Below are 24831 nucleotides of genomic sequence, written 5' to 3'. Positions count from 1 at the left end.
GACACTAAATGACCTAGTTTGCATAGTGTTATTTCCCCAAATATTGCATCTTCATTGCTGACCAACAAAAAATGCATTGATAATGTGATTAATAAGCCTCATACAACATCATTATATCTACACCAAATCTTCATAATTTTCTGTGAAGAGATAATCAAGAAGCTCACGGAGGCAGCTAATTATTGGTATCACTTGAAATGATAGGGAAGAGGGTCTGCACATGTACATGGTGTCATTTGGGTAAAAAATGCTCCAAATATGGACACACTTGATTGGGAATTTCCTGACGTAGTCGAACAAGCCAAAATATTCTTTGATAAATATGTCACATCTTTGAACCCTCGCTCAAAATCTAAAATAGACAACATGCAACATAGAGCTCTAACAAAAGATCAATGCCTTCTGAATACAACTAAAGTAACTTATGTTGATCCTTTTGTTGATTACAAAGAGTTGGTTAATCATGTTCAAAGGCATACTCGATGTCTTGAGAGGACATGCCTATGTATGAAAGGTAGATACATGCAATGTAGATATAAAACTCTCTAGAAAGAATGCGAACAATCATCATTACACCTTAATGAATCACGACACACATGCTTTGAACCAACTAAAAATGATAAGAGGTTGAACATTCATAGCCTAGAAATGTTATCAATATGGAGAGGGAATATAGGTTGTCAATGTATTACACCCTGGGCATTAGTTCTCAGATATATTTCTAAGTATGCGTCCAACGTTGGAAAAAATATGAGAATTGTGTTAAGATGTTGGATAGAAGTTGTTCAGATTCAAATCTAAATAACAATGTCATCAAAGCATAAAAGAAATTTATGGCCAAAATTGTTATCAAAAGAGACATTAGTGCATGAGAAATATGTCACATGCTTCGAAAATTACCTCTTGTGAATTGCAATCGTCAATTTTTGTCTTTGAATGTGGGGAGAAAAGTGTTGTACCACCTTAAACAAATAATTGATGGCAACAAAATAGAATCTAGCTACATATAAGCCTACATGGAACGTCCAACTGACCTTGAACAACTTACACTACTTGAATCAGCCAAATCATACTCATATGCTCCTTCTTGCAAATGAAATAAAGGGAGAATAATAAAGGAAAAATCAATAGTGCAAGTATTTCCAAAAGAAGTAAAATTCCAAAAGAAGACTCTAAACATTTTGAAATGTTTTGATGGAGAAAATCGCTTTTTTACAAGCACTTTCGCAAGATACACATAGATATAGGTTTAGAAAAGATGGCATTATTAGACATTGGAATCTATTACATACATAAACATATAATGTTTGGCATGTCAACCGTAGTGATTTGGTTGAAGATGTCATGGAAGAGGATAATGAATTAGATTGCGACATGGATATACATGATTCATTGCAAGTGAATTAGTGGGAATTTTTGTCCCAGTTGGGACTTGCTAATAGTTTTAACTTACATGACCTTGACATGTTGGGGAAATATGACTTTGACAACCATCCATGGGAAGACCATAATGTTCCTTCGAATTTGCATGACCATGCCATTCAATTTATACATAGAAATGAGATGGTTGGTTAAACTCTTGACTCCTCTGCCTCTACCACTGCCAACAACTACAATTTATCACATCAACAACAAATTGCACTTTCTATCATTGCACACCACTCTACATTTAATCTCTCCATGGAACCTTTATACATGGTCATACAAGGAACTACTGGAACTGGAAAATCATACCTTATTAGTTGTATAAGAAATACACTACACAATTCAATGCTCAACACAATAAACCCACTCCTTGTTCTTGCATCAATAGGCATTGTAGCTTTCAATATCTCTGCATCAACCATACATGCAACCCTCAAAATTCCAATTCAAGAAATTAAATCACTGTAGGGACAAGCATTGACAAAATACCAAGAAGACATGAAAAATACTCATTACATTTTAATAGATGAGATGAGCTTCATAGGTCCCAAACTACTACTAAAAATTGATTTTAGACAACGTGAATCTAAACCCCAAAAACACCACCTTTGCTTCAGTGGCATATTGATGATTCTTGTAGGAGACCTAGCCAACTTCCACCTATTATGGACAAACCGATCTATGCATCTCACACTAATACAAAAAAATTCTGTCACAATTTTAATACAGTTGTAACATTGGAAATGATATTTAGATAGCAAGGTGATGATCCACTTTAAATACAATTTTTCCAAACACTACAAAATATGCGCTCCACAAAATCATTGGGAGTAGTTAATGATTCGCACAAATAAGAACCTCACTCCAGCTAAACGTATTGAGTTTGACCAAGCAACACATTTGTTTTCTACCAATGAAGAAGTTTCACTCCACAACTACAAAATGCTAAAATAACTAAATGTCCCTATTGCACTTTGCATTGGGATAAAATACATTGTAGGCTTGAGGAATCTACTCCAACTACCTAGAGAATTTTGTTAGAATATATAGTCCACCAATATAATTGAGGGGAGGGGGGAGGTGAATCAATTATCCAACTAATGTCACAATTATCAACCTTATTAAACTTTAACCATATGAACAATATAATCATAAACCACAACAAGATACTCGTGCATAATAACACCAGATATATTAACTAGGGAAACCCTTGATCAGAGGGGAAACCCTAGTGGACCCTATTAGGAGTCTATAACAACATTCAGTACATATTAGTCCTTATTAGAAGACTTTGAATCCCTATTAGGAGATCCCAACCTTGTTAGGAGTTTTAGAAGACAATTGGACCCACTTCCCAAACAACTTTAGGGGCAAGACCAATGACTTCACTATCTAAATGATCTCTGTATTATTCCTTGTAGAATAATAGAAATGAATAGTATCTCTCCTTCCTCTTTCTCTGTCCTGTCAACCAGAGTTTTGCTCCTTTTAATTTGTAATCAAATCACAAACCTCACATCCAATAATCCCTTGGAATGCTTACTCACATTCAATAAACACTCTGCTCTTTTTCCTACTTCCTTAATTTCTTAGCATAACACTTACATTACAAACAAGGAAAACATCTTTCCTTTATACCATATCTTCAAAATAATTCCTTGAGTTAGCCTTGAGGCTTTCCCAATTAATTATAATAAGATAATTAATTAATTCTCAATTATAATTGCATTGTTGGCTCAAAGTCTCTACAATTTCTCACACGTGTGACACTAGGGCTTGCGCATTCATTGACATCACCATCAAATTGTCTCATGTCACTAGCTAACCACACCTCACTATATTATATCTCTTCTAGAAGATATGATGCAAACATTAGAAACTGCTTCTTAGGTACTTTGTCTTTGTATTGCTCTTTGTAAATTAGGTACAACTTCCATACGTCTTTGAATTTCTTGTTGTGCATTGAACCATGTCATCAAGACATAGTGTAGAACATGTCCTTGACCACACATCATTAGACAAGCAAAACCTTGTCCATACAACAAAGATCTCTGTCTGTTACTTTGTCAACCTTCACAGATTTACTACTATGTTGACATCAATGACAAACAAAGACATGAATGCAACATGTCAATACTTTCCAATGCTTAGGATACTCCCCCAAAGGAATACCATCAACATTCATGCTAACAAAGTTTAATTATGTAAACTTCAATGTGTTAGGCTTACAACCAACCTCTAGATCGATGCCGATCTTGTTAATGGATCTCTTGGAGAGGTCAAAGATATAGTGTATCCAATAGGATATAAACCTCCTTTGTTGCCTTCATATGTTACTGTAGAGTTCAATAGCTATATTGGTCCACCTTGGGATCCTAGAAACCCAAAAACCATTCTAATACAACCCATTTTTCGAGGCAATTGTACCCAAATACCCCTCACCATAACCTGGTCTATCACTACACACAAATCACAAGGTCTTACCTTAGGTAGGGCTATAATTGACATAGGTAGAACTGAAAGACAAGGCCTCACCTTTACAACAATCTTTAGAGTCAAATCCACCCAAGGCCTTCGTGTAGAGCCTTCCTTCTCTTTTGATCACTTTTATAAAATACAAAAAAACCCATACAATATCATTAGAAAGAAAGAAGAAGCACATTTGCACTCAATCTCACATACAAACCATATATATGAAGCAACTTCTATAGAAAATGGTAACATTTGACATTCTAAAACTGTTCCTTTTTCATTTACTAGTTTCTTTTTCGAGCTTCCTAAGTAATCCATTACACTTTTGTAGAGGTTGACATTTGTTGGATTCAAAGAAGGTGTTCACACACAACAAATACTCAAGAAAATTTCAAGTTTGTCAATTTACTTTTGAATGCTTAAAAAATTTCACTAATTCTAAATTTTATATAATTGAATCATATGTACTTCCTCTTATCAATTACTCTCATATTCCTTTTACATACAGATTTTTGTATTTACAATTGAAAAAATATTTCAACAAACATATTTTAAAAGTGTACAATATTTGAACCTCGAAAGATGTTACTCATGTATATATGCCTCTGTTCTATATAAAATATTAATTCTATGGTAACAATTTGAAATCTTTCCTTTAATTTGAAATCTTTAATTTTGCTTTTCTAACAAGAGGTGCAAGCGCCAAAGTTCCTGCTTTTGGTGGTGTTGTTGGCACAAGGACATGGAAAGAAGTTTTTGGTGTTGGTCTTTAATTCATAAATATAAATTAACCATGATATGTTATTTTTTTCTCAATATGAGTACAAGTTTGAAGGAAAAAAAAATAGAATTTGTGTATGTATAATCCTTTTTTGAACTTTTAAGAGAACTATTGAAAATTTGAATGGCGTTTTCATCTAATGGTAAAAGGTTGTATTTGATAATAAAAAATATTTAACTAAAAATATTGAAAAATGTAAAGAATATTTAACTAGCAAAATTGAGAAGCTTATATATTTTAAATAATTTGAATTAATATTAGAACTAAAATTTATATTTAATCACTGATTAATATAATTATACTCATTCACATGGAAAAATAGGTACATTTCAATAAAAGATAATATCTTTTTAATAGTTCTCAATATATATTGCAAAATATTATTAGTAATTAGCATTGTAAGTTTTTATTTATAAAAAAATATTTAATGAACAACTTGACACCCAAAAATGATATAAGATATTTTAAATTTTAAATATAGAAACAATAAACTTGTACTTACAATAATTACCATTTTCAAATTCTTTGTAACATTATTTAGTTTTTAGTTTTTAAAATTCTTTCTTACATTATTTAGTTTTTATTACTTTTAATTATTTTAAAAGATAATGCTTTAAGGATAAAATGAATTAATTTTTTTTGAGTTAGCACATTCTATTATTATTATTAATTTGACTAATGATAAAGTGAAGTGTGGTGTGACATATCTTTTATAATAATTATAATAATTTTACAATTAATAGAAAAAGTTAGAATTTTAAATTTTCATTGATTTTTGATTTTAAAAATTGAATTTCTCCATTACTATTTAGTTAGATCTAATAAGATTTTAATTAAATACTATTCTGGTTTTACAAAAAATAAAATAAAAATATTCAAACTTTATAAAGAATTTAAATTCTCAAATTCTTAAATGATAAAGTAAATGCAATGTCACATTATTTTTATGATATTTTCAATCATAATAAAGAATTTAAATTTTGAAATTCTTGAAATGATAAAGTAAATGTAGTGTCACATCATCTTTTATGATATTTTTATATTAATTGCACAATTAATACTAAAAGTTAGAACTTTAAATTTTTGTTGATTTTTTTGTTTCACAAATTAATTATCTCCCTTACTATTAAATAGCTTTTTTCCATTTCAAAAAAAAAATCAAAATATTCAAACTTTATAAAAAACCTCCTGCGCTAATAAACCTATGGACAAGGCATACAATTATATGGTAGAACTTCGTCAAAATTCAATATATGATAGAACTTCGTCAAAATTCAATCTTGCAATGCTTGGCTCGATCTAAGTGATCTACAAAGAATTCCAATCCCACTTAATCCAATATTGTATCGAATCATAGAGAATCTGTTCAAAATCCGTAATTTTTCTTCATTTAGAAAAATTAGACTATATTTGTAGAAAAGGAATTTTATTTGCCACTCCATTTATAAAATGTCTTCAATTATAAAACACTATTGTCTAGGTCATTTTTCCGCAACATATTCACGTCTTGCAGTCGTCCATCTCCATCCTATTAAATTTTGTGCCAGTCAAGGTTGATGCATTCTCGATGATTACCAGGGCTAAACAAATTGCAGAAAAGGATGAAGATTTTGTTCAGCTTGGCAGAAAATATGAGAGGTATACACAGACACCGTCAGTGGACAATGAGTAGGTCTGCGAAGATATCTCTCTCTAATTTTAAACATTATACATTTTCAACTGCTGCTAACAGTTGTACTTTTAGCACAGCAGTAGCTTACAAACCAAAGCACTATTACCCACAAAACAAAACAACTCACGATAGCTCTTCACTGGTAGGTTTTTCTGAACCGCAAAATCCCATCTCAGAGCACTTGATAGGAGAGGATGATGAGGGACCGGATGTAGAAACCGTATATAGAGTTATTAACAGGCGTTCCTCTGAAAACAACATGGCTCATGCGTTGCGAAATACTGGTGTAACTTTTACAAGCATATTAGTAGAAAATGTGCTGAAAAGGGTGAGATTCAGCAATGGAAATGGATTCAAGGCTATGGAGTTTTTCTATTGGGTGGGTCGTCGGGACCACTATTCTCACACTTCTGAAGCGTACAATCAAATGTTGTTTATTGTTGCAAGAATGAGAAAATTTGACATGGTGTGGGAATTGTTGGAGGAAATGCATGATAGTGATCCGAAATTAATCACCCATAAAACACTGCAAATAATTTTGGCCAGGTTTGCAAAGGTATGTTCTCTCAGGGAAACCCTTGAAGCATTTGAGAGGCTTGAGGATTACATTGGTGTACTAGACGTTAACGCTTTCAATGCCCTCCTGAGAGCATTGTGTCAGGAGAGAAACATGAAGGACGTCCGTATTGTTTACCATCAACTCAAAAAAAAGTTCAAGTCCGATACCCACAGTTTCAATATACTTTTGTCTGGTTGGCAAACAGCTGAAGCAGCCCTAAATTTCTATAATGAGATGTTACAACTAGACCAGACACCGGATATTGTTACCTATAATAGCCTGCTTCATGCCCTTTGCAAAGACAGGGATGCACTTTACCGAGACAGGGGAATGACGAAGGTTCTAAAGATAGTGGACGAAATGAAAAACAATGGGTGCCATCCTGATTTGAAGACTTATACAATTTTAATTGGTGGGCTTGGAATGATTCGTCAGAATGATCGAGCTCGTAAGATGCTTGCCGAGATGAGAAAGCATGGTTATTCTCCTGATACAGCAGCCTACAATGCAGTGATAAGGAATTTTTGTATGGGACAGAGGGTACGCGATGCATACCAAGTGCTTGATGAGATGGTGAGAGAAGGTGTCGATCCTAATTCTAATACATACAATATTTTTATTCGTTACTATTACAGGTCAAAATACTGGGAAGAGGGTTGGGATGTTTACAAGAAAATGCTTGAGACTCGATGCTTTCCCTGTACCCAGACATGTATTTTACTTATGAGGCTGCTTTGCTCTCACGAGGAATTCAACAGAGCCCTTCAGTTATGGGATGATATGATTGAGAAGGGCTTTGGTTCTTATTCTCTGGTTTTAGATGTATTGATAGATGGACTTTGTGATAATGGCAAGTTAAGTGAAGCAGAAAAGTGCTTCTATGAGACTATCGAAAAAGGACATAAGCCCAGTTCCTTCGCATACAAGAGGGTCAGGGTTTTGCTAGAAGTTGCACAAAAGCATCAGTCCGTTCACGCCCTTTCAGAGAAAATGAGGAGCATCGAGTATCAGTAATGAACTTTAGAGAAACAATGATGTGCTATCCTTCTTTTTGATGATCTGATCGATTAGTTTTCCAAGAAAAGGCTTTCTGTTGCTGATCAATATGCACATAATTGAATTCCTCATTTCCCCACAAGTTTATGTTCTGTTTAGAGGGTATGTTAGCTAATTGTATCAAGACTCATATGATATTACCTTAAATCCTTTGATTGAGGAACATCGTAAGTGTCAATCCTTTCTTCAATTCCTATCTGTCACTTGTAGACTCATATGATATTACCTTAAATCCTTTGATTGAGGAATCGGATGAGTGTCAATCCTTTCTTCAATTCCTATCTGTCACTTGTAAAGGATGCGTCTCATGAAAAAGGCTGATTACCGTATGAGCAGATGAATTAAAAAAAATGATGTATTATAAAAATATTTCTTGCGTTGCTGTATTTATTTGCATAGAGGAGATTGTGACAATTTTGCCCCAATATATAAACAGTATCCTCACAGTGCATTGGATTTGTCAAGCTACCAAGGGCTTATTATAGTGTTAAAACCAGCTGCAAGAAATTAAGCGAGCCTGAGCTACCTATGGAAAATTCAAGAAATTAAGCAAGCCTGAGATGCCTATTGAAAATTCAAGAAATTAAGCAAGCCTGAGCTGCCTATGGAAAATTCAAGATTTACCTCTGAAAAAAATCCTTTTTATTTACACTGCATGATTCAACAATCAGATATGGAGCTGCAGTATATGTTGCTGTTGGAGGCGAGAAAGGTGCATTTTGTTTGAGAATCTCTCAAAGGTATTGTTCTGGAAAGCCTTAATGCAAATATTGTTAAAATATCTGCTGTTTCAGTGCGCTGTTCTAGAAAGCCTTAATTTTTGTTGAATTGAATGTTCACTGTAGGTGAGATTTTAATGCATTTAGAGCTACTCACAGGATAACAGTTTACTTGAATCCTACATACGTTATAACCTGGAGCTTCTTTCCTCAAATGCCTGAGATGCATTATTCAATGTATTTAAATGTCTGAGTAGCTGCAGCTTAATCATCCACATAAAATTGTACAGATACGCTGGAAATTCCATAAGAAGAGATTCTTAATTTGGATTGCACAAGTATATATTTAAAAAAAATATATAATGTAAACTCTTGATACCACAATATCAATTCTTATGTAGTGCAATAGTTGTATCTATTTGCCTAGGATTGTTATCTTTTAAATCTGTCTCTTTCAAAAGCTTTAACATAGAGGTCTATTTGAACTTTGTGTTCAGTTTATCCAGTAAAGAGGCATGCATCAGTGTGAGATTGAGAGACTGAATTCTTATGGATTATTTATTAGTTTGTGGAGTAGGAACGATGCCCAGGGTTGCTTATGTTTGGGTAGTTGCGCCAAATACCATCTTGTTTTACCTTAAAAAGTTATCTATCATTGTTATTGGGAAACAGCCACTTTTTTCTGCTTTTCTCCCATTTTTTGAAAATATTGATACATATATCAAAGGAACTTCTTGGCGATATGCATTATGTTGTCATTGGTGTCAAACTTTGTTGTATATGTAGTATCAAAGTAATTAAAGTTTATTCTCAAATGGTAAGGTGATGTCCAAGTGCTTGTACGAAATTTTGGTTAAGGCATGGCTAAGTGACTATCACTGACAGAGTAACAGTATTTTGGTCTACACTGCTCTGCATCATAATGTCTTGGCTTGTTGTTTTAGTATGTGTATTAAATGTCTACAGGGAAGGTACATTCCAGGTTTCAAGTGCTCAAACCTTTTGTAGATAAAATGGTGAATGATTGTGTGTTGGTTTGCATAGTGATAGAGTGTCCACTCATTGATGGTTTTGGGCTGTGGCTTTCAGATATGTTTTTCTGATTTTAGGAGATGATATGTTGTGCATTGCAAGTGTTTTTGATGGTCTCCATTGTGAATTAAGGTTTATCAGTTGGCTTGCTTTATCGATTTTATATTTTGGAGCTGACCTAAGTGTTTTGGACTGTGGTGATAAATGCAAAGTTTTGGGAGTGCTTGCAGGTTGTGCCGACTTGGTTTGATGTTTCACACATTTTTCATTTCCTTCTACAAGGTATTGGAGATAGGGTTCTTGACCGACAAATTGCATGCTATATGTTTCATCTCTTCTGGTCTATGTCTATATATATATATATATATATGCTCAAATTTTTTTGTGGAATGAGCTGTTTGAGTGTCTGATGTATGGAAGGTGTGCAAATGTGGATGCAGAGCAGATAGTTAGTGAATGTTGGGAAACATAATGATGAAGTCAAGTCTGATGTATGAACTATGAAGTAAAGAACTGTAACCAGCATTTTAGAGGATGAAGAAGTGACCTTCAGACCGCAAGTCCTTTTTATCTTGTCCCTAGGTAGTGTGCCTTTGTCTGCAAGTCTCCAAGAGCAGCGAGCTTCCTCGGTCAAGAGCCTAAAACAATCATTGTTAATCAGTTTTCCATGTAATGTGAGTTTGGATCTCACAGTGGCTTTCCCTCCTCAGGTTTTCCATGTAAAAATCTTGCTGTTCTTGTGTGTTGCATGTTCTGCTCTTGTTATTTACTTCTGTATGTGTGATGAATGGATTGTATGATTAATAATTGATTAAGTTTTAATATATGTTGATTCACTCCTACTCCTCTTCTTTGCATCTGGAAGTGTTGAACAATTGGTATTAGAACAAGGTTCTTGAAGTAACAGTTGAACAACTGAGGCAGATCCTTCATTTGAACACAATGATTGTTTTGGAAAAAGATAGATGCCATGGAACCTAAAGGATGAGATGTTGGAGGAATTGTGGATCTTGAAGAAGAACTTAAATTCACTCTTGATGATCTGAAAGATGGTAGAATTCTATGTAGAGAATATCAGGAAAAGCTTAAGAAAGCAGAGGATGACATAGTCCATCTGAAGATTCAAGTTGAAGAAGGAAAGAAGACTGCTATTAATTGTCTGGAAACCAAGTTACCTGACAAATCTACTGAATGCACTTAGCTTGAGGAAGAGGTTGTTACCTGAGGAAGGAATTGAAGGATGCAAAAGAACAAATTGGTAAAGAATTGGAACTTAAAAGTGGCATTGTTATGCTTGATGAAATCCTCAACTTTCAGAAAACACCCAAGGACAAGAGTGGTCTTGGTTTTGATAAAGGAAAAAGTTTTAAAATTTGCAACAACGATGAAAAAGGCAAAGAAAAGGTCATTGATTTTCACTTTAGGTGGTGATAGTTCTTATCTTATTTTCACTTTATGTGTGAGATTCACCTTTAGTGCTCTTATCACATTATCATTCTCACATAGTTGCACATACTTTATTGTATAATGGAGAATGATCTACCTTTGGTGGAATGTTATGCCACCGAGTGTAGGTGATAGCTTATCCATTGCTTAACTTGTAGTTATCATGCATTGTTTGATGACCCTTGCTCCTAATAGTATGAAATAGGGTCGAATATAGCATTTAGGCTTAATACATGAATAAAATACAATTTTCACTCAACTTTAGTAATATTGAATAAGGTCATTCCTCCTTATGTATCTAACTATGTATGGATGGTAGAATTACTTCCAGCTCACACCCATATTGGGACTCAAATGCCTCAACGTGATTGAATTACCCTTTCTCCTGTGCGAACTCCCTACCCATTACATATTCAGAATTAAAAAAATCCTTATCATCTAATTCATGTTACTAATAACATTACCAAAGTTACAATTATATTAAACTAATCAAATTTGTAAATAGTAAATATGTTAGACCTACAACATAACTAATGAATTTACAATCCATTTGCAAAAAAACAATTTTACTTTAAGTGGACATAACTAGTAATATGATTAATTACTTAATTTAATACATACATATCCACACTACTAATGTGTCTTTACTTATATCATAAGAACTTGGTATAATGTACCTTTCCAAAATCCATTTGCATGGATTGCTGCTATTTCTGCGTTTTGCTTAAAAGCCAAGGCAGTAATTGACTTGTCTTACCTGTTTATCTCCTTTCCCTCTTTGTACTGTTCTTCTATGATGCCTTTGACCTTGCTATGTAAGTGGTTATATATATGCTGTTAGGCACAAAGGACGTACACTACTAATGTGTCATTACTCATATCATAAGAACTTGGTACAATGTACCTTTCCAAAATCCATGTGCATGGACTGCTGCTATTTCTGCGTTTTGCTCAAAAGCCAAGGCAATAATTGACTTGTCTTACCCGTTATCTCCTTTCCCTCTTTGTACCGTTCTTCGATGATGCCTTTGACCCCGCTATGTAAGTGGTTATATATATGCTGCTAGGCACAAAGGACGCGCTCGTTCGTTGGCGTGGGTCATTGCTTTAACTAGGTAAAATAGTTTATTACCATTCATTATTAATTTATACTTGTCATTCTATAATCAGCATTATTAGTTTTATAAGTTATTTAATATCTTTGTTATTTTGTATTAGTGATTATTGAATCACGATTGTTAATAATTATTGAACTTCATTAAATTGTTATTGCCTCAATAAGATTAATTTGATTGACATTGAAATATTCATTAGTAATGTTGACATTGAAATAAATGATAACATGTGTTATCATTTATTAGATTTAATATATATCTGTGTGTATAATTGTGGAGGTCTTTTCATTTGAGTCAACACTAAATTATTATGTTAGGTTATATCCTATAGGCATTATCAATTATTTATTATTATTAGGGCTCATGACAAGTTCGCCCTTCCTCAAATTGGTTGCTCTCAAGCGATTTCTATTTCTTACACAACGCTTTATAACTTAGATATAATCCTTTGTTAAAATCAATAGCTTCGATTATTTTTAAAGTAATTCCTATGTCTTGATTACTCTAGTCTAGATTATTAAAATAATGATCATACTCAAATCATGAAGTACAATCATGACCCCAACTCAAAGGCTGTCAATAATCACAAAATGTTCATCCAAACAACTTAATTAATTTTAAGTGATGATATATATCTTATAATGCCTCTAGTGATTAGCATGTGTTTTTAACCTTGATTCCTTACTTCCCTCCTATACTCATCCTAAGGAGAGTGTGGATTTGCCATCATAGAGTGCTTGACACCAATATATCCTCCGGTTTCACCCCACCTCTCCCTACACAACACCATCTGTTAACTCCCAAAAGTATAGTAAGTGAATAAGAGAATTGGCTAAAGCATCCTAATCTCTTTTGCATTAAAAGTTATATACATTCATGTAAACTTCATAAATATAAGCTCCTTTATATAGTGAATTAGACTCAATACGCAAACATTTTTTTAAGTATACGTCTATATTGACATCATATATAGGAAGGTCCATAACAAACATATGCATGGATATGTGAAGACACGAAGTAGATACAAAGCTGACACGTCGATGCGTGGAGACATGAAGTATACACAATGTATACACATTGATGCATAAAGACACTAAGTATACACAGGCATACACATAATACACATATTACTAGATTCCTATTTTTTCCTTATTTAATCTTTTACCCTATAGGATGGCAAGATCATGCTTTGATATCACTTGTGATGACCCTTGCTCCTAATAGTATGAAATAGGGTTGAATTTAGCATTTAGTCTTAATGCATGAATAAAATACAATTCTCACTCAACATTAGTAATATTGAATAAGGTCATTCCTCCTTATGTATCTAACTACGTAATGGATGGTAGAATTATTGCTTCTCGAAGAAAGAAACAATCTACCCAAGGCTCCCTCATAGCTGCCCATATTGGGACTCAAATGCCTCAAACATGATCAAATTATCCTTTCTCATCTGCAAACTCCTTACCCATTACATATTCAAAATTTAAAAATTCTTATGATCCTATTCATGTTACTAATAATATTACCAAATTACAATTATATTAAACTAATCAAATATGTAAATGGTAAATATGTTAGACCTACAACATTACTAATGAATTTAGAATCTATTTGTAAAAAATCAATTTTACTTTAAGTGGACATAACTAGTAATATGATTAATCATTTAATTTAATATATACATATCCACACTACTAATGTGTTGTTAGTCATATCATAAGAATTTGGTACAATGTACCTTTCCAAAATCCACGTGCATGGATTGTTGCCATTTCTGTAGTTTGCTCAAAAGCCGAGGCGGTGATTGACTTGTCTTACCCGCTTATCTCCTTTCCCTCTTTGTACAGTTCTTCGATGATGCTTTTGACCTCACTATGTAAGCGGTTATATATGTTGTTGGGCACAAAGGATGTGCCCGTCCGTTGACATGGCTCATTGCTTTAACTAAGTAAAATAATTTATTACAATTCATTATTAATTTAAACTTGTCATTCTACAATCAACGTTATTAGTTTGATAAGTGATTTAATATCTTTGTTATTTAGGATTAGTGATTATTGAATCATGATTGTTAATAATTATTAAACCTTATTAACTTAATAAAATTAAATTTGATTGACATTGAAATATTCATTAGTAATGTTGACATTGAAATAAATGATAATATGTATTATTAGAGTTAATATATTCGTGTGTATAATAATGGAGGTCTTTTCATTTGAGTCAATACTAAATTATCATGTTAGGTTTTATCCTATAGTCATCATCTATTATTTATTTATTATTAGGGCTCATGACACATTGCTTATATATTTTGTCACATTTACATTATACACATCTATTATCTTCATTATTGTTAATTAATGAACCCAGTCAATTAATTGATCATATCATTGTCTCTCTTGCTGTGCTATTCTTTGGGCCTGTAGATTTTGGCATATTGCCTTTGACAAATTCTTACACGGTATCAGAGCCATAAGAACATTCATTGCATAGCCTTTGGAGAGTTTTTTGCTTCGTTCATTGGAGGGCTTGATTTACATATGGGGGAACAACAACTTGTGGGGGTGTCTAGAGAAATCTGATCTCACCATTGCATTTTGGTTCATTTTTTGACTAATTTTATAAATTTGCTTGTAGCGAGCGAAAGCCAAATTTGAGGCAATTTTCTTTACAAATTTGGCCTAATTTAGATCGTCTTTTTTAGAGATCACAAAGTCCTAGAGGTCATCAGTAATCAAACAACTTGTACACAAACAAGGACTAGGTTGTCGAATCTCATCCTTGAGTTTTGAGGCAATCTTCTGGCCCAAAACAAAGTTTGAGGACAACAAGCAACAAGCGGTGACCATATTTCTACTGGCATCCATTGTAGTGTATACTATTTGCATTCACCATGGGTTTATTGGTATAAAAACAATACAATTCTCTTAACGCCCATAGATGTGGGACTAAAAAGTCCCAACTAGGCATCCTATTTCGTTCCTCAGCCGCATTGCCTCAACCTTGCCAAGGCTTGGTTGGCCTTTGCTTGCCACCTGACCTCCTTTGTAGCTGCTGCCCAAAACCAGCTTGTGCGGTAGTACTTAACTTGGCTACGTAACTCTCTTTTATAGGTCGACACATCCATGTGGTGCTGACATGGCCTTATAATAGTGAGACATGCACCAGTACAATGACTTTGTCAGCACAAACTCCCCCAATCATAATGTGACGTGTGGTAGGAGTGTTACATCATTACCACATTAGTTGTTGCATCAGTACCATGTCAGAAGGCCATAAATATAGTCAACAGGCTCCTAGGTAATGTTTTGCCACACGCATAGGTATACTTCGTTAAAATTGAGGGTCATCTGGCCGTCATTTCACTTTTTTCCTTTGCTTTGATGATCATTTAATCATCAACTTGAGATTGGAGAATTTTTTTGAGATGTCTAAAATTTGATGGTTGTTTGGCCATCAAAACTGGTATTTTTCTTTTCTAGTGATGGCCATATGACTGTGAAATTTAACCCAGTGTTTCATTGAAATAAGTAAGGTTTGCACAATCTTGACCTCTCATTATTTGCAATTTGACTTTGGAATGTTAATTTCTCATAACCCAACTAAATGTTAATTGCTCATAACCCAACTAACTGATTAATTGCACAATAAGTTCATAGGAAGAAACTCTATCTGATTTGTAACAATCAATAGTCTGGGTTAATTAATGAAAACTCTTAGTGGAAGCGAAAAAGTAACATAAGCCAATCACACACAGATATACCCAGGAAACCCGAGTTTGGGGAAAAACCTACAAATTTTGGATCTTTTGGATCTTTTGGTCAACTTCTTTATAATACAATAGAATCCAATACAATTTTGTTTCAGCAACTTAACATATGTAAAATCCAATTGATTTACTTAGTTTGCAAGAAAAAAATCTTTCCTTGCTTTCTTTGGATTTAAATCATATATAAAATCATTTCTTGTTTATTTCACACCCACAAACCTAGAAATATTCTTTTGAGTAATAAAAAACAAAAGTTGTTGCTAAATATCCAACTCTTAGTCAGGAAGGTGTTCTACACAACACCTAGCTTACCCTGAAGAAAACAAACTTATTCTTCACCAAAGCCTTGTCAAGATATCCGGTATTTGTTCCTCTGTTGGAATCTATTAGAGTTTTATTGTCCCCTTGACATAATCTATGATGAAGAAAACCTACAACCACACTTTCTATCTTGCCTCAAGAACAATAACGGATCATAAGATTATCAAAACAATTATACAAAAATAACTTCAGTCTCACAATCCTCTCTTTGCTAAGACAAAACTCTCATTGAATGTACGCACAAAAATTTGTGTCAAGGAACTCACTTCCTCTCAATTGTTTCCATGAGATCTCTCTCCCAATATATTATGGAAATATCTTTCTCTAATTGTATTCTTGGAAAATCTCTTTCCACTCAATGTCTCTAGGAAATCTCTTCCACTCCATATATCCAGGAAATCTATTTATTTTGATATCTAGGGAACTTTCTTCCCTTTACTTTAGTTCTCCACAACCAGTATACCACTCATAGTTGGAAACTGAACTCTACTCCATCCATTCTTGCTCCTTGGCTCTGCACCATGAAAACCCTATGCAAGAGGATGATCACCATAGCCACTTTGCAACCCATCTTTACACAAAAATTAGTTGCCATAGCCATAAAAGAAACTTGAGATAAAAATCATTATTTTCTTCTTCTGATATCTGTGTCTCAAATCTTGGTTTTGTATTTAGAGTTTATAACTTTGATACGATGTTAAATTTCTCATAGCTCTGATACCATGTTAATTTCTCATAACCCAACTATTGATTAATTGTGCAATAAATTCACAGAAAGGAAGAAACTCTATCTAATTTATAATAATCAATACTATGGGTTAATTAACGAAAACTAATAGCGGAAGCAAAAAATAACAGAAGCCAATCACACATAGACAATAAAATAGATATACCCGAGAAACCCTAGTTTGGGGGAAAACTTACAAAAGTTGGATCTCTTAGTCAACTTCTCCAGATTACAATAGAATCCAATCCAAGTTTGTTTCAACAACTTAACATATATAAAGCTCAACTGCTTTACTTAGCTTGCAAGAAAAGAATCTTTCCTTGCTTTCTTTGGCTTTAAATCAAATATAAAATCGTTCCTCGTTTTTCTCATATATAAAATCATTCCTTGCTTTTGTCAAACTCACAAACATAGAAATATTCTTTTAAAGAATAGAAAACAAAAGTTCTTACTAAATATCCCAACTCGAGTTTCTTTAAAGCAATTGTACTCCACCTTCCGAGCTAAACAACAAAAAACTAACATTGGAGGGCCATAACTTGGGTGTACAAACTCCTTTTTGAGTAGAATCTCTTAATTTTTTGGTGGTGCTGTTACTTTGGGTTTTGGTGGACAAATTTTGCAGAAATATCTGTTTTGGCAACTATACCTATATGTGCTATTAGATTGTAGCCTTATTTGGGAAAAAATACCACTTTCAAATCTAGGTCCTTTTTTGACCATGTATGATCATTGTAATGCTAGGATTTTAGTTTGATCCCAAGTAATATTGTTATGAGTTTGATTTGGCCTTATTGAGGTGCTTGTAATCATCAAAATTAGAAGTATACTTAGCCCCATTTTGACAAGTGACAATTATACACGCATTATATATAAATTGCCAGAGTCATAATAGTTTTTTCTTGGGGGAGGGGGCAGGGTTCTTCAATTAGATGAATTTGGGGGGTGTGTGTGTTGTGTGCTTGTTTCTCTTTCTCTCTTGTGCTCTTTCATTTTTGTGTGATGGTTTCACCTAAAACTCTGGTTTTAACTCCACCTAACTATGCCACATGGAAAGCTAATTATGGAGTGAATTAATGGAAAAAGAATTGATCCTAATGCAAAATTTGATTGGAAGGTCAAAAGTAATATGGCTTTAGGAATATGAGGAATTGTTTGTGTTCACAAAGATATGTTGTTTTGCATTATACCCTTTACGATGCTTGGGATAAACTTGAAGAATCGTATGGTAAAGCGGAGAAGGACAAGGGATTTTCCTATAGAATATTCAACTTTTGTTTCAAGTTATCAGACTCACAAGTTGACTATGGGAAGTGCCTTCAGTACACCTTCATTTGATTCATTTCTAGAAATTCTGATGTTAGAACAATCAAAATTGATAAGTATGGGGATTCTCAAGTCTTCAAAGTCTAAGTCATTGGTGGCTAATAATGGGAATAAAAGGAATCAAGGTGGAAAAGGTTCCAACAAGAAGCAAATGCATTGGAAGGCCAATCCACAACCAGAGACAACACAATCTTCCTCCTTACAACGAGGCAATTATTCATCTTCTTCCAACAAAAGGAAAACAATTCCAAGAAGGATAGACTAATTTGTGCATATTGCACGAAACCATATCATGATGAGCATGACTACAAGAAGAAAATAATTGACGAGTTGGAAAACTTACTGAAGAAGAACAAAATCAATGTACAAAATTCTTGCTAGGATTCATCTCCTTCCACTTGAAAGGGAAAAGGGTAAGCATTTATGGCAAGTATGAGATCTTCAAAGGAATGGATTCTTAACTTAGGGGGCACTCATTGTATGGTTGCTTCAAAGAATCAATTTCTTCTTTGCAAACATCTAAGGCACCTCACATCTTTGTATGGGATGATCATAGTTCCAAGAATCACGGCGATTCATGCGATTCACGCGATTTGGCTATTCGATTCAAGCCAAACGATTTTTTGTGAATCGGTGAATCGAATCAGCGATAAAGGGTTTATGAAATAAGTTACTCACTAAATTTCAAGGGTTTTTTAAATTTTCCGATTCATGGCCGATTCGATTCCGATTCATGGCCGATTCACGATTTGATTCGGCCTTGCCGATTCCGATCCGATTCCGATTCTTGTTACTTTGGGGATGATACACAACTGGAAATTGAAGGGAAAGGAAAGTTGAGATGGAAAATGGAGCATACAAGGATGTTCTTTATGTTCCTAACTTTAGCACCAATCTCCTTTCAATTTACCAAATTGCTCACTGCGTAGGTGAAAATAAAGTTGAGTTCCTTCCTAATTCAATTGTGGTAAAATATCTTAAGGATGATACTTTGGTTGCAATAAGAAAAGTTAATCACGACACAAGGCTTTGTTCCTTCTCCCACTTTGTGCCTAAGTCTCCTTTTTAGGCCTTATTGAGACATTCAAATTCACAAAGTTAAGTTATGGCATGAGCAGTTTGGACATCTCAACTACTTCTATCTTCAATAGCTTAGCAACAAGAACATGGTCAAAGGTCTACCTATAGTCAAGGTTTTTGAGGGTGTATGTTCAGGTTATGCAATGGACAAGCATCCCAAAGAGAATTTTGAAAAGGGAACTCTTGGAGAGCATCAATTGTCCTTGAGTTGGTTCATAGTGATGTAGTAGGCCCCTTTCCAGTGTCATCATTTAGCAAGGCTCATTATGTCCTCACCTTCATTGATTACTATTCATGCTTTACAATGGTCTACTTTCTTGGTCACAAGAGCGAAGTGCTTGACAAGTTTCTCACTTTCAAGAATCACATTGAGAAGCAATTAGGGAAAGCCATCAAGATTCCATGAAAAGATATTAGGGAATTTGTGAACTCAAGACTCCTGATTATTTGTACACTTGAGGGGATTGATCTTCAACATATAGTTGTATACACTCCACAACAAAATGGTGTTGCAGAAAGGAAGAATAAAACTCGTAAGGAAATGGCTAGTTGCACGATTCATACTAAGTCTCCTGATCCAACTTTCTAGGTTGAAGCTATAAGTTGTGCCAGTCACATCCAAAATTGATCTCCTCTTAAAGCCTTGGATGGAATCACTCCTTTTGAGGCTTGATGTGGTAGAAAACTGGTTGTTAAACACTTCAAAGTCTTTGGTTGTCTAGCTTGGGCACACATACCTCTACAAAAACACAAGGAATCAAAACCTCAAAATAGGCCTTGCATACTTGTTGGCTGTCGTAAAAGTGTTAAGGCGTTTAGATTTTTGGCTCTGTAAACATGTGAGATTTTCTTTGAAAGGATTCTTCACTTAAGGAAAGTTCTCCTAGCTTGGCCTTTACTACTCCTCTTCCTTCATTGTGGAAAATGATAGTGATGATAGTGATTTAGATGATGATACTCCCTCAACTCCAACTCACATGATTATACCTTCACAGGGTCAAATTATAGTTAAGGATACTCCATCTTCTTCCACTAGACCTTGTTGGGCTCAACATATTCTTTATTCAATGGTTTCACGTGTGGGGGATTCTTCAGGCACTAGAAGGACAAGATCACAACATCAATATTTTCCACATACTTACATTGCAATTGCTTTAGATCCACATTCATTTCACGAGGCATTAAGAGTTCTTGAGTGAGACTTAGCTATGGAGGAAGAGTACGATTCTTTGATGAGGAATCACACATAAGACATTGTTCCTCTTCTTTAAGGAGGAAATATGATTCGATGGAGGGGGATCTATTGGACTAAGTTTGCAACGCATAAAAAGTGTGGATAAGGATAACCTTGTTGCAAAATGTTTCTCACAGGTCCCAAGTGTTGACTATACTGAGACCTTTGCACTAGTAGCCAAGATGAACTCCATTGGTCTAACACTTGCTATTGCTACAACTCATGGTTGGGTTGTACATTAGATGGATGTGAAGAATGCATCTCTACATGAGGATCTTTGTGAGAAGATTTATATGTAGTAGCCACAAGGATTCATATAAGATACTTCTATGGTTTGCCAATTGAGGAAGTCTATGTATGATTGGTATGCCAAGATGAATTCCTTTCTTTTGTCAACAGTGTTCATCGGGTGTCATTCACATCAGAATGTCTATATTATCAACAAGATGACCCTCACTCGATACATATTCTCTATGTTGATGACTTGATCATAATAGGGAGCACTTCATCCATCATAGATAGTCTCGAGTTTTCTTTGCAGGACAAATTTTCTATAACAAACTTGGGCTTATTACACCACTTTCTTGGTATTGAGATTTCACAGTCAAGAAGCATCACACTTTCTCAGCCCTAGTATTCAATTTCGCATGAGTGATTGCAAGCCTTCATTGACTCCCATTCTTTAAGGCGTCAAACTTGAGGCTAAGTGCTCTCTTGTGGGTGTAGAATATTTCATCAGGGGGTTATTTGACTTCTCCATTCTCTCTTATGGGGGGGATGGTAACTTTTTCCTCACACAAGGTTTTGTTGCTCTCACCTTCGTTTATGTATTCATCTCTTATTTTAGTTTTGTCTTTCTTGGATTTCTCCCTTTCTATGCTTTACAAGAGATTGCATTGCCTTGCATTGCTTTTGCACTTCCATATTGTACATGGGTACCTAACATGACCTAGTAGCTGGAACCCATATTGCATTATCATCTTGCATTGTGAGTTTAAGTGCATTGCCCTAAGTTGCACTTAAGGGGTGGGGTGTTTGTGTAATTGTTCTTAATTACACTTTAATTAAGTTTACTTAGGGTAATGTATTGCATAGTACTTTCACTCTGTAGTGTAGACATCTAGCAGTTCACATCCTATTCTAGCACATGGTGTAGGAGAATTCTACTTTAGGTAGTGATAGTGCTTATCTTATTTCCACTTTGCATGATATCCACCTTTTGTGCTCTTATCACATTATCATCCTCACGTTATTGCACATACTTCATATTATTTTCCTCACATTGTTGCACATACTTCATTGTCAAATGAAAGATGATCCACCTTTGGTTGACATGTGGTGCCACCTAGTGTGGGTGGTAGCTTATCCACTGCTTATCTCCTAGTTATCATGCATTGCCTATATTCAGGCACATCTACATTGTACACATCTTGTTTGTGCTTTCCTTGGGCTTCTAGATCTTGGCATATTTGAGCAATTTGAAGAGCAATGTTGTGTGATTGAAAATCTTTCTTGCAATAAAGTGTGTACAAACCCTAGCGATAGTATTCTTATTAGATATTTGATCATTTTTGAGAAATATTTTTTGAGTATTGAAGTTGAGGTGCCTACTTTGATTTTTGTTGATACTTCAATGAAGCCTCAATTGAAATTCAAGCCCTACCTTTTCATGGTGATGGTCAAAGACAAAGATGATGCTTTTTCGAGGGTTGTGGTAGATGTAGTTTATATTGAAGACATTAGGGCATATATCTGTGTGGCCTTGACACAGCGTAGGAATACCCAATCTTATAATGGTTATAATTAGACATAAACAAATTTGGGCACAAGGCTTTTGAGTGTAAAGGCAATGCTGGAAGTGACTGGAAATAATCGGCAACATAGTCTTACTTGTTACAATTGCAACATACCAGGACATACTGCCAAGTTCTTTACAGGAAAAAATGCAAGTAATGTTCCATTGGAGAAGATAGATGATGTAAGATAAGAAACAGAGAAGAGCATAAGACATGGGTTAAGAAGTTTGATGATAAGAAAGAAAGGAAAATGATGAGTTTGTACCTCGTAGTGGTGCAAACATTTCTTTTGAAAACCAAATGAAGAGCATTATTTGAGAGGGAGTTTTAGTTGAAAAACTTATGACCCCTAAGGTTGGTATGTTTGATAGTCTTCAACATGGGAGAGATACTGGAGGAGTTTCAAGAGCTTTTCAAGTCTTTACAGAGGCATGTGGAGGTTTTCATGATCACTGTGTATTTGGAGGATCAACTTTTTGAATGTTCATTTATACCTAGACTAGATCCATTGAATGCAAATCACTTGAGTTTTCGAAAAACATGATATATTATATTTTTGGAATTTGAATCATCACATTCAATTGTGCTATTTGAACAGCAGTGTTGTGCGATTGAAAATATCTCTTGCATGCACAAACCTTAGCGATGGTGTTCTCAGGTATTTTATCATTTTTGAGCAATCTTTGGTGAGTATTGAAGTTGAGATGATTTCATGTTTCAATAAAGCCTCGATTGAAATTCAAGCCCTACCTCTTTGTGGCGATGGTTAAAGACAAAGATGGCGCTCTTTTGAGAGTTTGGTGGATGCAGTTTATATTGAAGACATCAGGGAATACATGTATGTGTCTTGGACAAAGATAAGTCATATGAAGTTCGATGATATGTGGTCGAAGCTGGTTGAGAATGAGATAGGGACATTCAAACTAGAGTACAAGCACATTAGAGAAAAAGGTTTAGATATTTGGAAAGTCTAGATTTTCGCTATGAGCAAGAATGGTTCAGGATATATTGAGAAAAATACATGATTATGGGATGCATTTGCAAGTTGCATAAGATTACTAAGGATGTTATTAGGGCATTCACTGGATTGTGCGCTTCTAGAATTATTCTTGTTTTGGAGGCAGCAGAGAGTGACACATTTATGTTGATGTTAGAAGATGATATGTTGTGCATTGCAAGTGTTTTTGATTGTCCTCATGGTGAACTAAGGTTGATCAATTGGCTTGCTTAATGTATTCTATATTTCAGAGCTAACCTACGTGTTTTGGGACAGTGTGATGATTAATGCAAAGTTTCGGGAGTGCTTGCAGGCTGTGCCCATTTGGTTTGATGTTTCACACATACTGATTTCCTTTTGTAAGGCATTGGAGATAGATTTCTTGGCCAACAAATTGTATGCTATAAGTTTCTTTCTTTCCGGCTAACTTAATTGATATTGTTGGAAGTTGTAAAGGATATTCGTATGCTCAAATCTTTTTGTGGAATGAGTTTGTATAATTGTATGGTGTATAGATTAAGTGCGAAGTTGCGCAAGTGTGAAGCCAGAGCAGATAGCCAGTGAATGTTGTGAAACATAGTGATGTGGTCAGTTTCGATGTACGAAATAAAGAACTGTAATCAGTATTTTAGAGAATACCTTTTCTACCATAGTTAAATACATTTCATTGTAACGTTATGATATTATATCTTGCTTTAAAGAAGTGACTTTCACTCCGCAAGTCCTTTGGATCTTGCCCCAAGGTAGTGCGCCTTAGTCTGCAAGTCTCCAAGAGTAGTGAGCTTCCTCAGTGGAGAGCCTAAAACAATCATTGTAAATCAGTTTTCCCATTGTGAGTTTGGATCTCACAGTGCTTTTTCCCTCAGATTTTCCATGTAAAATTTTTGTTGTTCGTATGTGCTGCATGTTCTGCTCCTGTTATTCACTTCTGCATATGTGATGAATGGATTGTATGAGATATATTTGATTAAGTTTTAATAAATGTTGATTCACTCCTCTTCGTAGCATCTGGAAGTGTTGAGAAACTGGTATTAGAACAAGGTTGTTGAAGTAACATTTTAACAACTGAGGCAGTTCCTGCATTTGAACACAATGTCTGTTTTGGAAAAAGACAAATGCCATGGAATTGTAGATCTTGAAGAAGAACTTAGATTAACTCTTTATGGCCTGAAAGGTGCTAGAATTCTATGTAGAGAATATCTGGAAAAGCTTAAGAAAGCAGAAGATGACATAGTCCAGTTGAAGATTCGAGTTGAAGAAGGAAAGAAGACTGCTATTAAATGTCTGGAAACCAAGCT

At 34.5% G+C, this 24831-nt stretch overlaps 1 protein-coding gene across 2 annotated transcripts in view; it reads left to right on the top strand.

Annotated features, from left to right (window-relative positions):
* Positions 1 to 6132: 6132 nt before the first annotated feature.
* LOC149561700 (pentatricopeptide repeat-containing protein At5g15010, mitochondrial-like) overlaps positions 6133 to 24831 on the top strand; it is a 107704-nt gene continuing 89005 nt past the window's right edge. For both annotated transcript variants that reach the window (XM_089825245.1, XM_089825244.1), the window contains exon 1: positions 6133 to 8705. In XM_089825245.1, coding sequence (XP_089681371.1) covers positions 6280 to 7923 — 1644 coding nt within the window. In that variant the 5' untranslated portion in view covers positions 6133 to 6279 and the 3' untranslated portion in view covers positions 7924 to 8705. The remainder of the gene's footprint in view (positions 8706 to 24831) is intronic.

This window comes from Cupressus sempervirens, chromosome 4 (assembly GCF_028749045.1).
Source record: "Cupressus sempervirens isolate cs-2001-9-10 chromosome 4, ASM2874904v1, whole genome shotgun sequence".
NCBI classification, from domain to species: domain Eukaryota; kingdom Viridiplantae; phylum Streptophyta; class Pinopsida; order Cupressales; family Cupressaceae; genus Cupressus; species Cupressus sempervirens.
This window is presented reverse-complemented; position numbering and strand designations above follow the sequence as displayed.